The sequence below is a fragment of the Leucopleurus acutus genome (assembly GCF_964270905.1).
Source record: "Leucopleurus acutus genome assembly, chromosome: 10".
NCBI lineage: Eukaryota > Metazoa > Chordata > Mammalia > Artiodactyla > Delphinidae > Leucopleurus > Leucopleurus acutus.
Window position 1 is genome coordinate 2,689,737 of NC_139153.1, and position 19,889 is coordinate 2,709,625.

Consider the following 19,889-nt stretch of genomic DNA (forward strand, 5'->3'; position numbering starts at 1 on the left):
GGGGTGCTATAACTCTATATACCTTTGTACATTGAGTGGCGTTAAGTGTAGGAACAAGCCCAGCACCTGGAGGAAAAGCCCATTGAGGACTGAACAGAGGCCCTTGGCTGCTGTCAGAATCTCCCCTTGACTTTCAACAAACCAAGGAGTCTGTCCGTCTACAGAAACCACCAAATCCGGGGCAAACAGCAACAGGATAAATGCTAAGGAATTGGCTCTTTCCAGTTAGGACTCTGGGGGCCGGTCTGAAGCACACGGGGCTGGCTAGAGCTGGGACGTGTTGCAGCTCAAGTCTGGGATCTGTAGGTCAGAGCAACAATCGATTCTAGAGACAGAATGGTGAGTGCATTCTGCAAAAGCCCCCAGGGTTTGCTGACAAGTTCCTAGGATGCTCTCCTCAAATGGCAGGAATTGGACACTTCAAAAGAGTGAACTTCACGGTGTGTAGGAAAGAACTTGGCCTTGCCCAAGAGAGGTCTGGCTTTTGCCCTTGGCTTCTGGGAGGTGATCTGTGTCATGCCTGATAGGAGTGTCTTTGGTTAGGTTGCGGGCTGACCACACTGGATCTTAGGCTGAAGCCTCACCAGAGAGTCACAGGATGGAGGTTGGTGGGGCTGGAAAGACCAACGTTGTGACTTAGGGCAGGGGCTTTGGGTCATGCAGTGTCATGGGCACATTTTTGTGTGGATGCGTGCTTTCAGTTCTCCTGGGCAGATAACCAGCCACAAGGTAGCCTCCCCCTGCCCGCCACCCCCTGCTGTGCTCTTGGCCATCAGCCCATCAAGACACGCCCCCTCCTGACATGGAGACTGAGATTGCTATGTGGGCCATCAATCAATCAATCAATCAATCACTAATGGAGCCCCAATAAAAACTCTGGACACCAAGCCTACGGGGAGCTACTCTGTGTAGTGATTCTTTCATCATCTTAAAAATACCTTTTCCAAAGAAAAAGTTTTGAATTTTGATAGAGTCCAATTTATTGATTATTTTTTCTTTTATACACTATGCTTTTGGAGACATGTTTAAGAATTCTTCACAAAGCCTTAGGTCTTGAGTATTTTTTCTCTGTTTTCTTCTAAAAGATTCATGGTCTTATGGTTTACTTTTAAGTTTATGGTTCGTTTTGAGTTAATTTTTGTATAAAGCGGAAGGTTTAGATTGAATTTTTCCCTTTTCTTAAAAAATTGAGGTATACTTTGCATGTAACAGTATGTTAGCTTTGGGTATACAACTTCATGATTCGATATTTGTATATGTTGTGAAATGATCACCACAATAAGTCTAGTTAACATCCATCATCATAGAAGTTACAGAATTTTTTGTGGTGAGAATGTTTAACGCCTACTCTCTTAGTAACTTTCAGATATGCAATACAGTATCACTAACTATAGTCACAGTGCTGTACATAGCTAAATGGCTTTGTAACCTCTTGACCCCCTTCATCCATTTTGCTCACTCCACACACCCTGCCTCTGGGTGGGCAGCCACCAGTTTGTTCTCTGTATCTGTGAGCTTGGGTTTTTACTATTTTGCTTCTGTTTTTTTAGATTCCACGTGTAAGTGAGATCATATGAAAGTTGTCTTTCTCTGACTGTTTCACTCAGTATGATGCCCTGGGGATGCATCCATGTTGTCCCTACTGTCAAGATTCTCTTTTTTAATGATGGAATAACTTAGGTTGTTTGTATATCTTGGCTATTGTAAATAATGCTGCATTGAACACGGTGATGCAGATACCTGTTCGAATTAGTGTTTTTGTTTCCTTAGGATGAATACCCGGAAGTGAAACTGCTGGATCATATGGCAGTTCTATTTTTAACTTTTTGAGGAACCTCCAAAGTGTTTTCCATAGTAGCTGTACCAGTTTATTAATACATCCTTACCCACAGTGCCTGTGGGTTTCCTGTACTCCACATCCTCACCAAAATTATTATTTCTTGTCTTTTTTATAATAGCCATTCTCAACAGGTATGAGGTAATGTTTCACTTTTGTTTCAATTTGCATTTCCATGATGATTAGTGACGTTGAGCATCTTTTCCTGTACCTGTTGGCCATCTGTTTGTCATCTTTGGTAAAATGTCTATTCAGATCTTCTGCCCATTTATTTATTTATTTTTCCTTTTCTGTGATTTTATTGACTTTAAAATTATTTTTTATTGAAATATAGTTGATTTACAATGTTGTGTTAATTTCTGCTGTACAGCAAAGTGATTCAGTTATACATACATACATACATATATATATATATATATATATATATATACACTTTTTTTTTAGCACCTTCATTTCTTTCCTTTTTTTAAGTTTATTTATTTAGTTTTGGCTGCGTTGGGTCTTCGTTGCTGTGCGTGGGCTTCTCATTGCAGTGGCTTCTCTTGTTGTGGAGCACAGGCTCTAGGCACTCAGGCTTTAGTAGCTGTGGCATGAGGGCTCAGTAGCTGTGGCTCGCAGGCTCTAGAGTGCAGGCTCAGTAGTTGTGGTGCATGGGCTTAGTTGCTCTGCGGCATGTGGGATCTTCCCAGACCAGGGCTCAAACCATGTCCCCTGCATTGGCAGGCGGAGTCTTAACCACTGCGGCACCAGGCAAGTCCCCACACATTCTTATTTTTATATTCTTTTCCATTATAATTTATCATAGGATACTGGATATAGTTCCCTGTGCTATACAGTAGAACCTTGTTGTTTATCTAGTCTATATATAATAGCTTACATCTGCTAATCCCAACCTCCCACTCATCCCTCTCCCATCCCCCTCTCCCTTGACAACCACAAGTCTGTTTTCTATGTCCATGAGTCTGTTTCTGTTTCGTAGATAAGTTCATTTGTGTTATATTTTAGATTCCACATATAAGTGATATCATATGGTATTTGTGTATTTCTTTTTAAAAAATTTTTTTTATTTATTTGGCCATGCTGGGTCTTAGTTGCGGCATGCGGGATCTTCAGTTGTGGCATGTGGGATCTTCATTTGTGGCATGTGGGATCTTTTACTTGTGGCATGTGAGATCTTTAGTTGTGGCATGTGGGATCTAGTTCCCTGACCAGGGATCGAACCTGGCCCCCCTCCATTGGGAGCACACAGTCTTAGCCACTGGACCACCACGAAAGTCCCTATCTTTCTCTTTCTGACCTATTTCACTTTTTATGATAATCTCTACGTCCATCCATGTTGTTGCAAATGGCATTATTTCATTTTTTTAATGGCTGAATAGTATCCCATTGTATATATGTACCATATCTTCTTTATCCAGTCATCTGTTGATAGACGTTTAGGTTGTTTCCATGTATTGGGTATTATGAATAGTGCTGCTATGAACATAGGGGTGCATGTATATTTTTGTATTATAGTTTTGTCTGGATATATGCCCAAGAGTGGGATTGCAGGATCATCTGGTAGCTCTATTTTTAGTTTTCTGAGGAACCTTCATACTGTTTTCCATAGTGGCTGTACCAACTTACATTCCTACCAACAGTGCAAGCAGGTTCCCTTTTCTCCACACCCTCTCCAGCATTTTTTATTTGTAGACTTTTTAATGATAGCCATTCTGACTGGCGTGAGATGGTACCTCATTGCAGTTTTGATTTGCATTTCTCTAATAAGTGGCAATGCTGAGCATCTTTTCATGTGCCTATTGGCCATCTGTATGTCTTTTTTGGAGAAATGTCTCTTTAGGTCTTCTGCCCATTTTTTGATTGGGTTGTTTGTTTTGTTGTTGTTGTGTTGTATTAGCTGTTTGTATATTTTGGAAATTAAGCCCTGTCAGTCACATTGTTTGCAAACATTTTCTCCCATTCTGTAGGTTGTCTTTTCATTTTGTTTATGGTTTCCTTTTCTCTGCAGAAGCGCGTAAGTTTGATTAGGTCCCATCTGTTTATTTTTGTTTTTATTTCTTTTGCATTGGGAGGTTGACCTAAGAAAACACTGGTATGATTTATGTCAGAGAATGTTTTGCTTATGATCTCTTCTAGGAGTTTTATGGTGTCATGTCTTATGCTTAAGTTTTTAAGCCACTTTCAGTTTATTTTTGTGTATGGTGAGGGGGTGTGTTCTAACTTCATTGAGTTACATGCAGCCATCCAACTTTCCCAACACCACTTGCTGAAGAGACTGTCTTTTCCCCGTTGTATATTCTATTTTTTAAAAAAATAAATTTATTTATTTATTTATCTTTGGTTGCATTGGGTCTTCTTTGCAGAGTGCGGGCTTTCTCTAGTTGCTGTGAGTGGGGGGCTACTCTTCGTTGTGGTGCGTGGGCTTCTCATTTTGGCAACTTCTCTTGTTGTAGAGCACGGGCTCTAGGTGCGCGGGCTTCAGTATTTGTGGCTCGCGGGCTCTAGAGCACAGGCTCGGTAGTTGTGGTGCATGGGCTTAGTTGCTCCATGGCATGTGGGATCTTCCCAGACCAGGGCTCACTGTGTCCCCTGCATTGGCAGGCGGGTTCTTAACCACTGCACCACCAGGGAAGTCCATCCTGTTGTATATTCTCACCTCCTTTGTTTAAGATTAATTGACCATAGGTGTGTGGGTTTATTTCTGGGCTGTCTGTTCTGTTCCATTTATACATATGTCTGTTTTTGTGCCAGTACCATGTTGTTTTGATTACTGTAGCTTTGGAGTATTGTCTGAAGTCTGGGAGAATTATGCCTCCTGCTCTTTAAATTTTTTTTCCCCCCTCAGGATTGCTGTGGCAACTCTGGGTCTTCTATGGGTCCATATAAATTTTTGGATTATTCTAATTCTGTGAAAAATGTCATGGGTAATTTGATAGGGATCACATTAAATCTGTAGATTGCTTTGGGTAGTATGGTCATTTAAATAATATTAATTATTCAAATCCAAGAGCATGGGATATCTTTCCATTTCTTTGACTCCTCTTCACTTACCTTTATTAATGTTTTATAGTTTTCAGCGTATAAATCTTTCACCTCCTTGGTGAGGTTTATTCCTATGTTATTTTTTGGGTTGCAATTTTATTTTATTTTATTTTATTTATTTTTATTTATTAGTTGACTATAGGTGCGTGGGTTTATCTCTAGGCTTTCTATCTTGTTCCATTGATCTGTGTTTCCATTTTTGTGCCAGTACCATATTATTTTGATTACTGTAGCTTTGTAGTATAGTCTGAAGTCAGGGAGTCTGATTCCTCCAGCTCCGTTTTTTTCCCTCAAGACTGCTTTGGCTCTTCGGGGTCTTTTGTGTCTCCATACAAATTTTAAGATGATTTGTTCTAGTTCCATAAAAAATACCATTGGTAATTTGACAGGGTTTGCATTGAATCTGTAGATTGCTTTGGGTAGTATAGTCATTTTCGCAATATTGATTCTTCCAATCCAAGAACACGGTATATCTCTCCATCTATTGCTATCACCTTTAATTTCTTTCATCAGTGTCTTATAGTTTTCTGCATACAGGTCTTTTGTCTCCCTAGGTAGGTTTATTCCTAGGTATTTTATTCTTTTAGTTGCAATGGTAAATGGGACTGTTTCCATAATTTCTCTTTCAGATTTTTCCTCATTAGTGTATAGGAATGCAAGAGATTTCTGTGCATTAATTTTGTATCCTGCCACTTTACCAAATTCATTGATTAGCTCTAGTAGTTTTCTAGTGGCATTTTTAGGATTCTCTATGTATAGTATCATGTCATCTGCAAACAGTGACAGTTTCACTTCTTCTTTTCCAATTTGTATTCCTCTTATTTCTTTTTCTTCTTTGATTGCCATGGCTAGGACTTCCAAAACTATCTTGAATAATAGTGGTGAGAGTGGACATCCTTGTCTCGTTTCTGATCTTAGAGGAAATGTTTTCAGTTTTTCCCCATTGAGAACGATGTTTGCTGTGGGTTTGTCGTATACGGCCTTTATTATGTTGATGTAGGTTCCCTCTATGCCCACTTTCTGGAGAGTTTCTATCATAAATGGGTGTTGAATTTTGTCAAAAGCTTTTTCTGCATCTATTGAGATGATCATATGGTTTTTATTCTTCGATTTGTTAATATGGTGTATCACATCGATTGATTTGCATATATTGAAGAATCGTTGCATCCCTGAGATAAATCCCACTTGATCGTGGTGTATGATCCTTTTAATGTGTTGTTGGATTCTGTTTGCTAGTATTTTGTTGAGGATTTTTGCATCTGTATTCATCAGTGATATTGGTCTGTAATTTTCTTGTTTTGTAGTATCTTTGTCTGGTTTTGGTATCAGGGTGATGGTGGCCTCATAGAATGAGTTTGGGAGTGTTCTTTCCTCTGCAATTTTTGGAAGAGTTTGAGAAGGATGGGTGTTAGCTCTTCTCTAAATGTTTGATAGAATTCACCTGTGAAGCCATCTGGTCCTGGACTTTTGTTTGTTGGAAGATTTTTAATCACAATTTCGATTTCATTACTTGTTGTTGGTCTGTTCATATTTTCTGTTTCATCCTGGATCAGTCTTGGAAGTTTATCCCTTTCTAAGAATTTGTCCATTTCTTCCAGGTTGTCCATTTTATTGGCATAGAGTTGCTTGTAGTAGTCTCTTAGGATGCTTTGTATTTCTGCAGTGTCTGTTGTAACTTCTCCTTTTTCATTTCTAATTTTATTGATTCGAGTCCTCTCCCTCTTTTTCTTGGTGAGTCTGGCTAATGGTTTATCAATTTTGTTTATCTTCTCAAAGAACCAGCTTTTAGTTTTATTGATCTTTGCTATTGTTTTCTTTGTTTCTATTTCATTTATTTCTGCTCTGGTCTTTATGATTTCTTTCCTTCTGCTAACTTTGGGTTTTGTTTGTTCGTCTTTCTCTAGTTCCTTTAGGTGTAAGTTTAGATTGTTTACTTGAGATTTTTCTTGTTTCTTGGGGTAGGCTTTTATAGCTATAAACTTCCCTCTTAGAACTGCTTTTGCTGCATTCCATAGGTTTTGGATTGTCGTGTTTTCATTGTTATTTGTCCTTAGGTATTTTTTGATTTCCTCTTTGATTTCCTCAGTGATCTCTTGGTTACTTAGTAATATATTGTTTAGCCTCCACGTGTTTGTGTTTTTAACGTTTTTTTCCCTGTAACTCATTTCTAATCTCATAGTGTTGTGGTCAGAAAAGATGCTTGATATGATTTCAGTTTTCTTAAATTTCCTGAGGCTGCATTTGTGACCCAAGATATGGTCTATCCTGGAGAATGTTCCGTGCGCACTTGAGAAGAAAGTGTAATCTGCTGTTTTTGGATGGAATGTCCTATAAATATCAATTAAATCTATCTGGTCTGTTGTGTCATTTAAAGCTTCTGTTTCCTTATTTATTTTCATTTTGGATGATCTGTCCATTGGTGTAAGTGAGGTGTTAAAGTCCCCCACTATTATTGTGTTACTGTCGATTTCCTCGATTTATAGCTGTTAGCTATATATATATATATTTCCTCGATTTATATTCTGTCGATTTATAGCTGTTAGCAGTTGCCTTGTGTATTGAGGTGCTTCTATATTGGGTGCACATATGTTTATAATAGTTATATCTTCTTCTTGGATTGATCCCTTGATCATTATGTAGTGTCCTTCCTTGTCTCTTGTAACATTCTTTGTTTTAAAGTCTGTTTTATCTGATATGAGTATAGCTACTCCAGCTTTCTTTTGATCTCCATTTGCATGGAATATCTTTTTCCATCCCCTCACTTTCAGTCTGTATGTGTCTCTAGGTCTGAAGTGGGTCTCTTGTAGACAGCATATAGATGGGTCTTGTTTTTGTATCCATTCAGCAAGCCTGTGTCTTTTGGTTGGAGCATTTAATTCACGTTTAAGGTAATTATCAATATGTATGTTCCTATGACCATTTTCTTAATTGTTAATGGGTTTGTTTTTGTAGGTCCTTTTCTTCTCTTGGGTTTCTCACTTAGAGAAGTTCCTTTAGCATTTGTTGTAGAGCTGGTTTGGTGGTGCTGAATTCTCTTAGCTTTTGCTTGTCTGTAAAGCTTTTGATTTCTCCCTTGAATCTGAATGAGATCCTTGCCGGGTAGAGTAATCTTGGTTTGTAGGTTCTTCTGTTTCATTACTTTAAGTATGTCATGCCATTCTCTTCTGGCTTGTTAGAGTTTCTGCTAAGAAATCAGTTGTTAACCTTATGGGAGTTCCCTTGTATGTCATTTTTCGTTTTTCCCTTGCTTTCAATAGTTTTTCTTTGTCTTTAATTTTTGCCAATTTGATTACTGTGTGTCTCGGCATGTTTCTCCTTGGGTTTCTCCTGTATGGGACTCGCTGCGCTTCCTGGACTTGGGTGACTATTTCCTTTCCCATGTTAGGGAAGTTTTCAACTATAATCTCTTCAGTATTTTCTCTGGTCCTTTCTCTCTCTCTTCTCTTTCTGGGACCCCTATAATGCGAATGTTGGTGCGTTTAATGTTGCCCCAGAGATCTCTTAGGCTGTCTTCATTTCTTTTCATTCTTTTTTCTTTAGTCTGTTCTGCAGCAGTGAATTTCACTATTCTGTCTTCCAGGTCACTTATCCATTCTTCTGCCTCAGTTATTCTGCTACTGATTACTTCTAGTGTAGTTTTCATTTCAGTTACTGTATCATTCATCTCTGTTTGTTCTTTAATGCTTCTGGGTCTTTGTTAAACATTTCTTGCGTCTTCTCGATCTCTGCCTCCATTCTTTTTCCGAGGTCCTGGATCATCTTCACTATGATGACTCTGAATTCTTTTTTTGAAAGGTTGCCTATCTCCACTTCATTTAGTTGTTTTATTTTTGGGTCTTATCTTGTTCCTTCATCTGGTACATAGCCCGCTGCCTTTTCATCTTGTCTGTCTTTCTGTGAATGTGGTTTTTGTTCCACAGGCTGCAGGATTGTAGTTCTTCTTGCTTCTGCTCTGGTTTGCAATTTTAAAAGGTTTTTTTTTTTTTTTTTTTGCTGTACGCAGGCCTCTCACTGTTGTGGCCTCTCCCGTTGCGGAGCACAGGCTCCAGACGTGCAGTCTCAGAGGCCATGGCTCACGGGCCCAGCTGCTCCGCGGCATGTGGGATCTTCCCGGACTGGGGCATGAACCATGTCCCCTGCATCAGCAGGTGGACTCTCAACCACTGCACCACCAGGGAAGCCCGCCACCAATTTCTGTATGTTAATCTTGTATCCTGCTACCTTGTTGAATTAATTTATCAGTTCAAGTTGTTTTTGTGTGGTGTCTTCAGGGTTTTCTATATATAGTGTCATATCATCTACATATAATGACCATTTTACCTCTTCCCTTCTAATTTGGATACTTTTAATTTCTTTCTCTCATCTGATTGCTGTGGTTAGGAATTTCAATAGTATATTGAAGAGAAGTGGTGAGAGTGGGCATCCTTGTCTTGTTCCAGATTTTAGGGGAAGGCTTTCAGCTTTTCACTATTGAGCATTAACTTGGCTGTAGGTTTGTCATAAATAGCTTTTACTATTTTGAGATATGTTCCCTCTATACCCACTGTGGTAAGAGTTTTTTTCGTGAATGGATGTTGAATTTTGTCAAATGCTTTTTCTGCATGTATTGAGATTATCATGTGGTTTTTGTCTTTTCTTTTGTTTATGTGGTGTTCTTGTCAAGGTATTTTTTGTCTTGTCTTTTGTTGTTGTGGTGTATCAGATTGATTGATTTGTGTATACTGAACCATCCTTGTGAACTTGGGATGAATCCCTCTTGGTCATGGTGTATGATCTTTTTTACGTGTTGTTAGATTTGGTTTGCAAATATTTTGTTGAGAAATTTTGCATCTATATTCATCAAAGATATTGGCCTGTAATTTTCTTTTTTTGGTGGTATCTTTGTCTGGTTTTGGTATCAGGGTGATTGTGGTTTCACAGAATGTCTTTGGGAGTGTTCCCTCCTCTTCAATCTTTTGGAAGAGTTTGAGAAGAATCTGTGTAAGTTCTTTGTATGTTTGGTAGAATTCGCCTGTGAAGCCATGTGATCCTGGACTTCTTTTTGTAGGAAGTTTTTTATTACAGGTTTGATTTCACTTCTAGTGATTGGTCTGTAGAAATTATCTATTTCTTCTTGATTCAATTTTGGTGGGCTGTATGTTTCTAGACAATTCCATTTCTTCTAGGTTGTCAAATTTGTTGGCATATAATTGTTCATAGTATTCTCTCATGGTGTTTTGTATTTCTATGGTATTAGTTGGGATTTTTCCTTTTTCTTTTCTTATTTTGTTTATTTGGATTCTCTCTCTTCTTGGTGAGCCTGGCTAGAGGTTTGTCAATTTTGTTTACCCTTTCAAAGAACCAGCTTTTGGTTTTGTTGATTTTTTTTTTCTATTTTTAAAAAAAATCTCTACTTGGGCTTCCCTGGTGGCGCAGTGGTTGAGAGTCCGCCTGCCGATGCAGGGGACACGGGTTCGTGCCCCGGTCCGGGAAGATCCCACATGCCGCGGAGCGGCTGGGTCCGTGAGCCATGGCCACTGAGCCTGTGCATCCAGACAGAGCCTGTGCTCTGCAACGGGAGAGGCCACAACAGTGAGAGGCCCGCGTACCGCAAAAAACAAAACAAACAAACAAACAAAAAAACAAAAAAAATCTCTACTTTATTTCCTCCCTGATCTCTATTATTTCCTTCCTTCTGCTGACTTTAGGTTTTGTTTGTTCTTCTTTGTCTAATTCTTTTAGGTGGTAGGTTAGGTTGTTCATTTGAGATTTTTCTTGTTTTTGATGAAGGCCTGTATTGCTATGAACTTTCCGCTAAGAACTGCTTTTGCTGTGTGCCATAGATTTTGTATGGTTGTGTTTTCATTGTCCAGGAAGGTGGTGGCTGGGGCTCTCGACCACTCCTGGCGCCTGGGCAGGTGCGTCAGTGGCCCATGACCAGTCTTGTTCAGGAGGGAGTTGGTGGAGGCTCACAACCACTCCTGCGTTCTGGGCAGGAGTTGGTGCAGTCCCTCAACCACTCCTAGGGTCTGGGAGGGTTTTAGTGGGGGATTGTGACCATTCCTGGCATCAGGGTGGATGGTGGTAGAGGTCTGTAACTGCCCCTGGAGCCTGGGCAGGCAGTGTCTTGCCCTCTGGGAGCACACATACATGGAAAAAAGGCTATAGTCTAGGTCCCACCTCTCCCCTCCTACACCACCCAAACAATGCTGACTGGCCTCTGAGGCAGCTCAGGCTTCCTCCGCTTATACCCCCAGCTGTGGTGGCACCGGATTCATCCCCCCACCCCCCAGTCTGTCTCTACACAGCCAACCCCAGTCCTCTCCCTGGTTCTGATCTCTGGAGCCGAAGTTCCAGCACCCAGCCCCTGCCAGCACTGGGGATGCACATGTCAGGCTGGTGAGTGCAGGTCTGCGGTACTGACCATCTGTGCAGTTCTCCCTCTGCTCTGGCTGCCACGAACTGACTGCTGCATTCTTCTCAGAGGCTCTGAAGCTCCCCTTCTGTCCTGGCAGATCTCCCTGCCAGTGAGGGGGCTTCCCAGGGTACATGAACCTTACCTCTTTCACAGCCCCCTCCCAGGGGTGCAGGTCCCATCCGGATACCTTTCTCACTTTCATTTTCATTTTTCCTACCTGGTTACATGGAGATTTTCTTGCTCTTACAGCAGTCTGAAGTCTTCTGCCAGCGTTCAGTAGATATTCTGTGAGAATCGTTCCACATGTAGATGTATTTTTGTTGTAAATGTGGGAGAGAGTGAGCTTTGTGTCCTACTACTCTGCCATCTTGATCAGTCTCGCGTTTTGTGTTAGCAATTAACATCCTTTCTTTTCAACTGAAAGAAGTCCCTTTAACATTTTTATAAGGCCAGTTTAGTGGTGATGAACTCTGTTAGTTTTTCTTATCTGGAAAACTCTTTTATCTCTCCTTCAATTCTGAATGATAACTTTTATCTCTCCTTCAATTCTGAGTATTCTTTGTTGGAAGGTCTTTTCTTTTGGCACTTTGAATATATCGTGCCACTCCCTTCTGGCCTGCAAAGTGTCTGCTTAAAAATCTGCTGATAGTCTTATGGGAGTTCCCTTGTGTGTAACAAGTTGTTTTTCTCTTGCTGCTTTTAAGCTTCTCTCCTTGTCGTCAGCTTTTGACCTTTTAATTATAGTGTGTTGGTGCGGGTCTCTGGGCTCATCTTATTTGGAATTCTGTTTTGATGTGGCTGGTTTCTCTTTTGCCCTATGTGAAGGGGTCATTCAGCTAGTTTTTAGTTTTTGTTTTTGTATCTTTCCCCCCAGAGGAAATTGTTCCCTATGGAGCTGTAGATTTGGTGTGTCCTTGGGAGGAGGATCTCCCTCCCAAGAAGCTGTTCCCAAGGAAGATCTTCCTCCGTCACCATCTTCAACTGGAACCTAGGTTGAGTTTTTGTTTTGTTTCATTTAGCCTACAGATATCCAATAGCTACAGCATCATTTGTTGAAAATATTATATTCCTTTACTGAATTGCTTTTGCATCTTTATAAAAAATCGGCTGGTCATAATTGTATGGATCTATTTCTGGGTTCTCAATTCTGTTCCATTGATTTCTGTGTCTGTCCCTTCACCAATACTACAAAGTCTTGATTACCGTAGCTATATAATCAAAGTCAGGCCAGTTTATTCTTTTTCAAAATTGTTTTTGTTGTTCTAGATCCTTTGCCTTTTCATATAAATTTTACAATATGCTGTATGTATCTACAAAAGATCTTTCTAGAATGTTGATAGAAATTATGCTCAACCTATGTATCATTTGGAGAGAACTATTTGAGCCTTCCAATTCATGAATATTTATTCAGATTTCCACTTGTTTAGATTTTTTAAAATTTTAAAATTTTAAAAAATTTCTTTCATCAGCATATTCAGCATACAAGTCCTGTACGTACTTGGTAGATTTATATCTAAGTATTTTATTTTTTGAGTGATTTTTAAATGGTTCTGTATTTTTTAATTTCAGTTTCCAGCTGTGCATTGCTTGTATATAGAAATATAATTGATTTTTCTATGTTGATTCTACAGCCTTGCTAAACTCACTTATTGGTTTGAGGAGTTCTGTTCGTTTGATTGATTGTTTCTGGTAGATTCCTTGGGATTTTCTACACTGACCAAGATGTCATCTGCAAATAGCAATAGTTTCATTCCTTCCTTTCCAGGCTGTATATCTTCATTTCCTTAGTGTGCTAGCTAAGACTTGAAGTACTATTTTATATAAGAGTTGTCACATCCTTGCTTTGTTTCTGGTCTTTGGTGGAAGGCAGTCTTTCCCCATTACGTGTAGGTTTTTTGTAGATGTCCTTTGTCAACTTGAGGAAGTTCCACTTTATTCCTTATTCGCTGAGAGTTTCCTAATTTGCTGGCTCACACAGTTCACAAAAATCAATCCCAGACAGAGTAAAAGCTTATTTGAAATAATTATGGACTCACAATAAGTTGCAGAAATCATAGAGAGGTTTCAGGTGCCCCAACACCCTGTCTCCCCCAGTGGTGACATCTGACATATTGATGGATGCAGTACAGTTAACTAGACCACAGTTGTCTGTTCTTACTCAGGTTTCACCAGAAATATCTTGTTCGTTTTATTTTTCAGATTCCACACATAAGTGAGAACATACAGTATTTATCTTTCTCTGTTTGACTTATTTTACTAAGTTTAATACCTTCCAAGGTCCATCCATGTTGTTGCAAATGGCAAAATTTCATCCTCTTTAATGGCAGAGCAATATTCCACTGTATCTATATATTGTGTCTTCTTTATCCATTCATCTGCTGATGGGCACTTAGGTTGCTTACATATCTTGGCTGTTGTAAATTGGGGTGCATATATCTTTTCAAAGTATTGTTTTCATTTTCTTTCGATACATACCCAGGAGTGGAATTGTTGGATCACATGGTAGTTCTGTTTTTAATTTGTTGAGAAATCTCCATACTCTTTTCCATAGTGGCTGCACCAGTTTACATTCCCACCAAGAGTGTAGGAGGGTTCCCTTTTCTTCACATCCTCACCAACACTTTATTTCTTGTCTTTTTGATGATAGCCATTCCGTGAGGTGATACGTCATTGTGGTTTTGATTTACATTTCCCTAATAATTAGTAATATTAAACATCTTTTCATGTACCTGTTTGCCATCTGTATGTCTTCTTTGGAAAAATGCCTATTCAGGTCTTCTGCCCATTTATTAATTGGGTTGTTTGTTTTTTTAACACTGAGTTGTAGGAGTCCTTTGTATATTTTAGATATTAAGCCCATATCACATATCATGTGCCAATGTTCTCTCATTCAGTAGGTTGCCTTTACATTTTGTTGATGGTTTCCTTTGCGGTGCAAAAGCTTTTAAGTTTGATTAGGTCCCATTTGATTATTTTTGCTTTTGTTTCCCTTGCCTGAGGAGACAGATCCAAAAACTTATTGCTAAGACCAGTGTCAAAGAACATATTGCCTATGTTTTCTTCTAAGAGTTTCGGGTCTTATATTTAGGTCTGTACTCCATTTTGAGTTTATTTTATGTGTGGTATGAGAAAATGCTCTAATCTCATTCTTTGACGCGTAGCTGTCTAGTTTTCCCAGCACCACTTATGGAAGAGACTGTCTTTTTCCCGTTGTGTGTTCTCACCTTTCTTGTAGAAGAAAAATCTATTTTTAAAAAGTTGAATTGTAGGGCTTCCCTGGTGGCGCAGTGGTTGGGAGTCCGCCTGCCGATGCGGGGGACGCGGGTTCGCGCCCCGGTCCGGGAGGATCCCACGTGCCGCGGAGCGGCTGGGCCCGTGAGCCATGGCCGCTGAGCCTGCGCGTCCGGAGCCTGTGCTCCTCAGCGGGAGAGGCCCGCGTACCGCAAAAAAAAAAAAAAAAAAAAAGTTGAATTGTAAAGCTTTTAGATAGTACTACAGGAGGACATATTCATGACCTCAGAATAAAGAAAGACTTCTTGAGTAAGACAGAAGTAGAAAAAATAAAGGAAAAAAATGACAGGTTTGGCTATATTAAAATTAGTAACTTCTCTTCACCCAAAGACCATAAAAATTGCGAAAAGAAAAGCCACAACCTGAGAAAAAAGTATTTGCAATGTATGGAGCTAGTATTCTGAGAGTACAGAAACGCCTGTGAATGAATGAGAAAACAGTAAAAACATCCCAGTGGAGGAATGGGCAGAAGACTTGAACAGGGACCCCCCACAAAGGGGAACCACCCCCACCCCAACACACAGACTCAGGGTGGGATGCACAGGCTCCGTGCGGATTCACCGGGTTCAGGAAGGTGGAGGAACCTGAGCCCAACACAGCGGGTGGCTCAAAGGTGGGGGGGGGGGACGCAGAGTCGGTGGGAGGGGCGGGTCGGTAGGGGAGGGGGAGGAGACAGAGATGGGGCGGGGGCAGCGAGACACAAGCAAGCCCAGGCCAGTGCCAGCGTTTCCACCACCAGTGGCCCTGGGAAAGTGCCGAGCTCTGTGGCGGGCAGAGCGGCAGCGGCGTGGGGCCCCTCTTTTTTCTTGCAGGGTCCCGCAGGCAGAGCCCGGCTCCTACAAGGCGCTCTACAACTCGCAGCTGCGCTTCCGCCGCCGCCTCTACGCCGACCTGGAGACCGTCCCGTACCACGTGCACCTGTCCCGGCCGCTGGCGCAGCTGATGAAGCACGCAGTGCTCTACGTGCGCAACACGGTGCCGCGGCAGGTCTTTCAGGCACTGAGCAGGTGCGGCCCGGCCCGTGCCCCGCCGTCCCGCACGCTCTGCCAGGGGGGCTTCGGAAGTGTGCGGCGGACAGAGGGCAGCCTAACCCGAACCACAGCTGTGCCTGCTGAATGTGTTTTTAAAAAGGGGGGGTTGGGGCGGGAGAGAGGGGGGCGTCCGCTCACCCTGGTGGGGGTGGGGGTGACTACTCAGTCCTCGAACTGTGCTGACATGAGGCTCTGTGCCTCGTACCCTCTGCCTGGGCGGGAAGGAGCTCTGTGGTCCACACCCCCGACGGCCAGCCTGTCGAGGCCACTCCCTGGTGGGGCGTGGGATGGTGCGAGGTAGGGAATAAGGCCATCGGGACCGAAAAATAATCAAAGCAGAAAGTGGGAAGCCTTTAACTGCGGGGGGGACTGAGAGGGGAGAGGGAAGGGGACATCTCCCCACACCCCAACCCCGTGGGCTCAGCACGTGGCATCTAAGCTTCTCGTGCACGAGCTGGGTGACCCGGGATCAGCTCATCAACCTCTCTGTGTTTTCGTTTCCTCTCATAAAATGGAGACCGTCTGACCTGTCGTGCCGGGCAGGCAGGCTGAGTGGGCCTCTTCTGTGTTCCAGGATCTACTGCATCTGCCATTACAGCTCCAGGCTCAGGGAGGTGATCACCGGGGACCTGCTGCCCTCCTCCTCCATGATCAAGGGGCTGAGCCAGGAGTTTGGGCTGCCCATTTCCCCGGAAGATCTTACAGAGGGAAAACTGCTGGCTATGTCCCCTCCTCCTGCCCCCAATCTGGAGGACTTCCAGAGCCGGAATTCCACCCTCACTTCTGAGATCCAGGCCCACCAGGAGAAGTGCCTGCAGTGGCGGAACACCATGGTCCTGAAGAACAGAGACCAGAAGTACAGCCTGATCCAGGTAGGCGCTCCCACCCCCAGGCATCCCGGGCCTCCTGCGGCCTGTGTCTGTTTCCCTGGGCAGGGTTCCCAGGCGGGATGGGCAGGAAGTGCTGCCTGCAGGGCACAACTGTGCCAGGAGCTTTGCCTCCCAACCCTGGAGTATCTTGTCCTTCTTGAAAGGTGAAGAGGAACCCTCTTATGTGTAATTCCTTTCCCCTGGCCCTGGAGTTCATCTTAGAGAAAGAACTGTGTGTGTGTGTTAACATTTTGCTTAAGCTGCTGAGGGCATGGATGCCATATGATGTCCAAGCAACACAGGAGACAAACTAACCTGTGTGAGAAAATGTGCGTAGAGGGGAAGAGAACAGGAGACTGAGAAGCTGGTGAGGTGATGGAAGGTCAGGTGCATGTGGCCTGAATGGCCAAGGGCCTCCCTCAGCCCATACCAACCAAAAAGGCTTAAAAACGCCAACATCTGCGGTGTGCCTTGAACTCGTAGTGTGTATGAGTGAAGCCCACCCATGGGCTGTGTGGGTGAAGCCACTGCCTGGCCCTCCCACCCCAATCTCTAGTAAAAGTCGTCTTAGAAGTCTCTAAGTTTTATATATGTGCCTTCTTTATGAAAATCGACAAGGAGGTGGTGGTTTTTTTCTGTCAGTGTTCAAGTTCTTAGCTTTCTCAAAAGAACCGGTTCTTTGATTTATCAATCAGTCTACTTTTCCTGCTTTCCTAATTCATTAACTTCAACTTTTACAATTTTATTTATTTATTTATTTTTGGCTGCGTTGGGTCTTCGTTGCTGTGTGGGCTTTCTCTAGTGGCGGTAAGCGGGGGCTACTCTTCGTTGTGGTGCACGGGCTTCTCATTGCGGTGGCTTCTCTTGTTGCAGAGCATGGGCTCTAGGCACGCGGGCTTCAGTAGTTGTGGCATGTGGGCTCAGTAGTTGTAGCTCACGGGCTCTAGAGCGCAGGCTCGGTAGTTGTGGTTCGCGGGCTCTAGAGCGCAGGCTCAGTAGTTGTGGTGCACGGGCTTAGTTGCTCCGCGGCATGTGGGATCTTCCTGGACCAGGGCTCGAACCCACGTCCCCTGCGTTGGCAGGTGGGTTCTAAACTACTGTGCCACCAGGGAAGCCCCAGAAGTAGAATTTTTTTTTCAATCTTTAAAATATATATATATATATATATATATATATATATTTATGGCTGCGTTGGGTCTTCGTTGCTGCACGTGGGCTTTCTCTAGTTGCGGCGAGCGGGCGCTACTCTTCGTTTCGGTGCACGGGCTTCTCACTGCGGTGGCCTGTCTTGTTGTGGAGCACAGGCTCTAGGCGTGTGGGCTCAGTAGTTGTGGCTCGCAGGCTGTAGAGCTCAGGCTCAGTAGTTGTGGCACACGGGCTTAGTTGCTCCGTGGCACGTGGGATATTCCTGGACCAGGGCTCGAGCCCGTATCCCCTGCATTGGCAGGTGGATTCTTACCCACTGCACCACCAGGGAAGCCACAGAAGTAGAATTTTTGGGTCATTTAATAAGTTTATGTTTAACATTTTAAGAAACTGTCAAGCAGTTTTTCACCATAGTTCCACCATTTTATGTCACCAAACGCAATGCACGAGGGTTCCAGTTTCTCCACATCCTCACAAATGCTGGTTGCTGTCAATTTTTTTTTTTTTTTTTTTTTTTTTTTTGCGGTACGCAGCCATCTCACTGTTGTGGCCTCTCCCGTTGCGGAGCACAGACTCCAGACAAGCAGGCTCAGAGGCCATGGCTCACGGGCCCAGCCGCTCCACGGCATGTGGGATCTTCCCGGATTGGGGAACGAACCCGTGTTCCCTGCATCGGCAGGCAGACTCTCAACCACTACGCCACCAGGGAAGCCCAGTGGGTGTTTGTTTTATATATGTGTTTATACGTATTTTTCTGTGAATGTGTTCATGTGAACCGCCTAACTTATATCTCCTACCCCACTTTCTTTTTGGTAACCCTAGCTTTAATCTGAAAGTCGGTGACTCTGTTTCTGTTTGGTATACTAGTTCAGTTGTATGTATGTTTCCCTTCCTGTTATAAGTGATATTATATGCTATGGGTCCTCCTCTGTCTGTCTGACTTCACTCAGTGTTTGGGCATCCCAGGTCCATCCATGTTGCTTCTGATGGCATTATTTCATTCTTTTTGCTGGCTGAGTAAGAGTTCCTTGTATACACGTAGGACCTGCTGTTTATGTATTCATCACTCGCTGGACTACTTGTTTGTGTGTCTTGGCGATTGTAAATAGTGCTGCAGTTAACGTTGGGGTGCTTGTGTCTTTTTGAATTATGGATTTTCCGGAGTAGCGCCCAGGAGTGGACATGCAGTAGTATAGGTTCGCTCTCTCCTTAGTTTTCTAGGAACTGGGATACAGTGCTTTCTAGTGGCGGTCACCAATGTACATTTCCACTCACCGAGTTGGAAGGTTCCCTTTTCTCCACGCTCATTCCCCATCGATTGTTTGTAGACTTTTTGATGCTGGCCATACCGCCTGCTGCGAGATGATGCCACTTTAGAATTTTCATATGCATTTCTCGGATAATCAGCGACTTTCTGCTTCCTGTCGTGGTCGGGGTTTTTCTTTTTAAACAGTGTGAGTAAACTCTCCCTCCTGAAATTTGGCTTCTTGAAAGTCTGTGTTTTTCGAATGTTTTTTCGGTTACCTAACCCAGGTCATTTTTGAAGACACGTGTTATTAAAAGCCCCACAGGCTCTGTGAGTATTAGGTGCCCTGAAGCACCGGTTGTAAAGTTGTTGTTCCGCGAAACGTCCACAAGGCGGCAGCATTTCTTCGTGGCCAGCTCTAGTTTGTTGGCAACCAAAAGCGTTAGGAAGAGTCATCTTACTAGGCTGTGAATTAGAGGGGAAGGTGCCAGAGGCAACACCCAAGGGCTTGTGTGTCACTACCTCTTCCCTGTTAAGCTTCACGCCCCCGAAAAGTCCAAACCCTGGCTAAAGCTGCGGGTGCTGCGGTGTGTAGGTGGGGTGACTCCTGGCAAGGAGGCCGGATGTGGGAAGCCCACCAGCAGCAGCCGTGGAGGCTCGGTCACGTTTTGAATCTCCTGCAGCCTAGATGGTCCCCCATGGTTGGGGTGCACTTGGCTTCCTTTTAGCTCTAGGAAGGCCCACCTAGGTTCTGAAGGTTTGGTTCCCCCCAGAAAGGAAGAGACACGACAGCTTTAAGGGGCTGCATTTGCAGGCACGTCCTCTTCACGTCTCTCGGCTCCACCTCAGTGCACCCTTGGGACCCCAGGCTGCTCCGGCTGCTGGGATGTGACACCAGCGCCTATCACCGGGTCCCGAGGCGAAAAGCATGCCCATTTCTTTCCTTTTACTTTCTTTTTCAGCTTAATTCTGATGGTATGTTGTACTAGAGTTGATTTCCAAAGTGGGGTTTGGTGTAGTGTACAGCAAG

At 43.1% G+C, this 19,889-nt stretch overlaps 1 protein-coding gene across 1 annotated transcript in view; it reads left to right on the forward strand.

The window, feature by feature from the left end:
* Positions 1 to 19,889, forward strand: part of CFAP92 (cilia and flagella associated protein 92 (putative)) — a gene marked incomplete at both ends in the record, with an annotated part of 129,553 nt that overhangs the window by 38,758 nt on the left and 70,906 nt on the right. The window contains 2 exons of the mRNA XM_082847443.1: positions 15,380 to 15,574; positions 16,173 to 16,470. Of these exons, the coding sequence (XP_082703569.1) occupies positions 15,380 to 15,574; positions 16,173 to 16,470 (493 nt within the window). The remainder of the gene's footprint in view (positions 1 to 15,379; positions 15,575 to 16,172; positions 16,471 to 19,889) is intronic.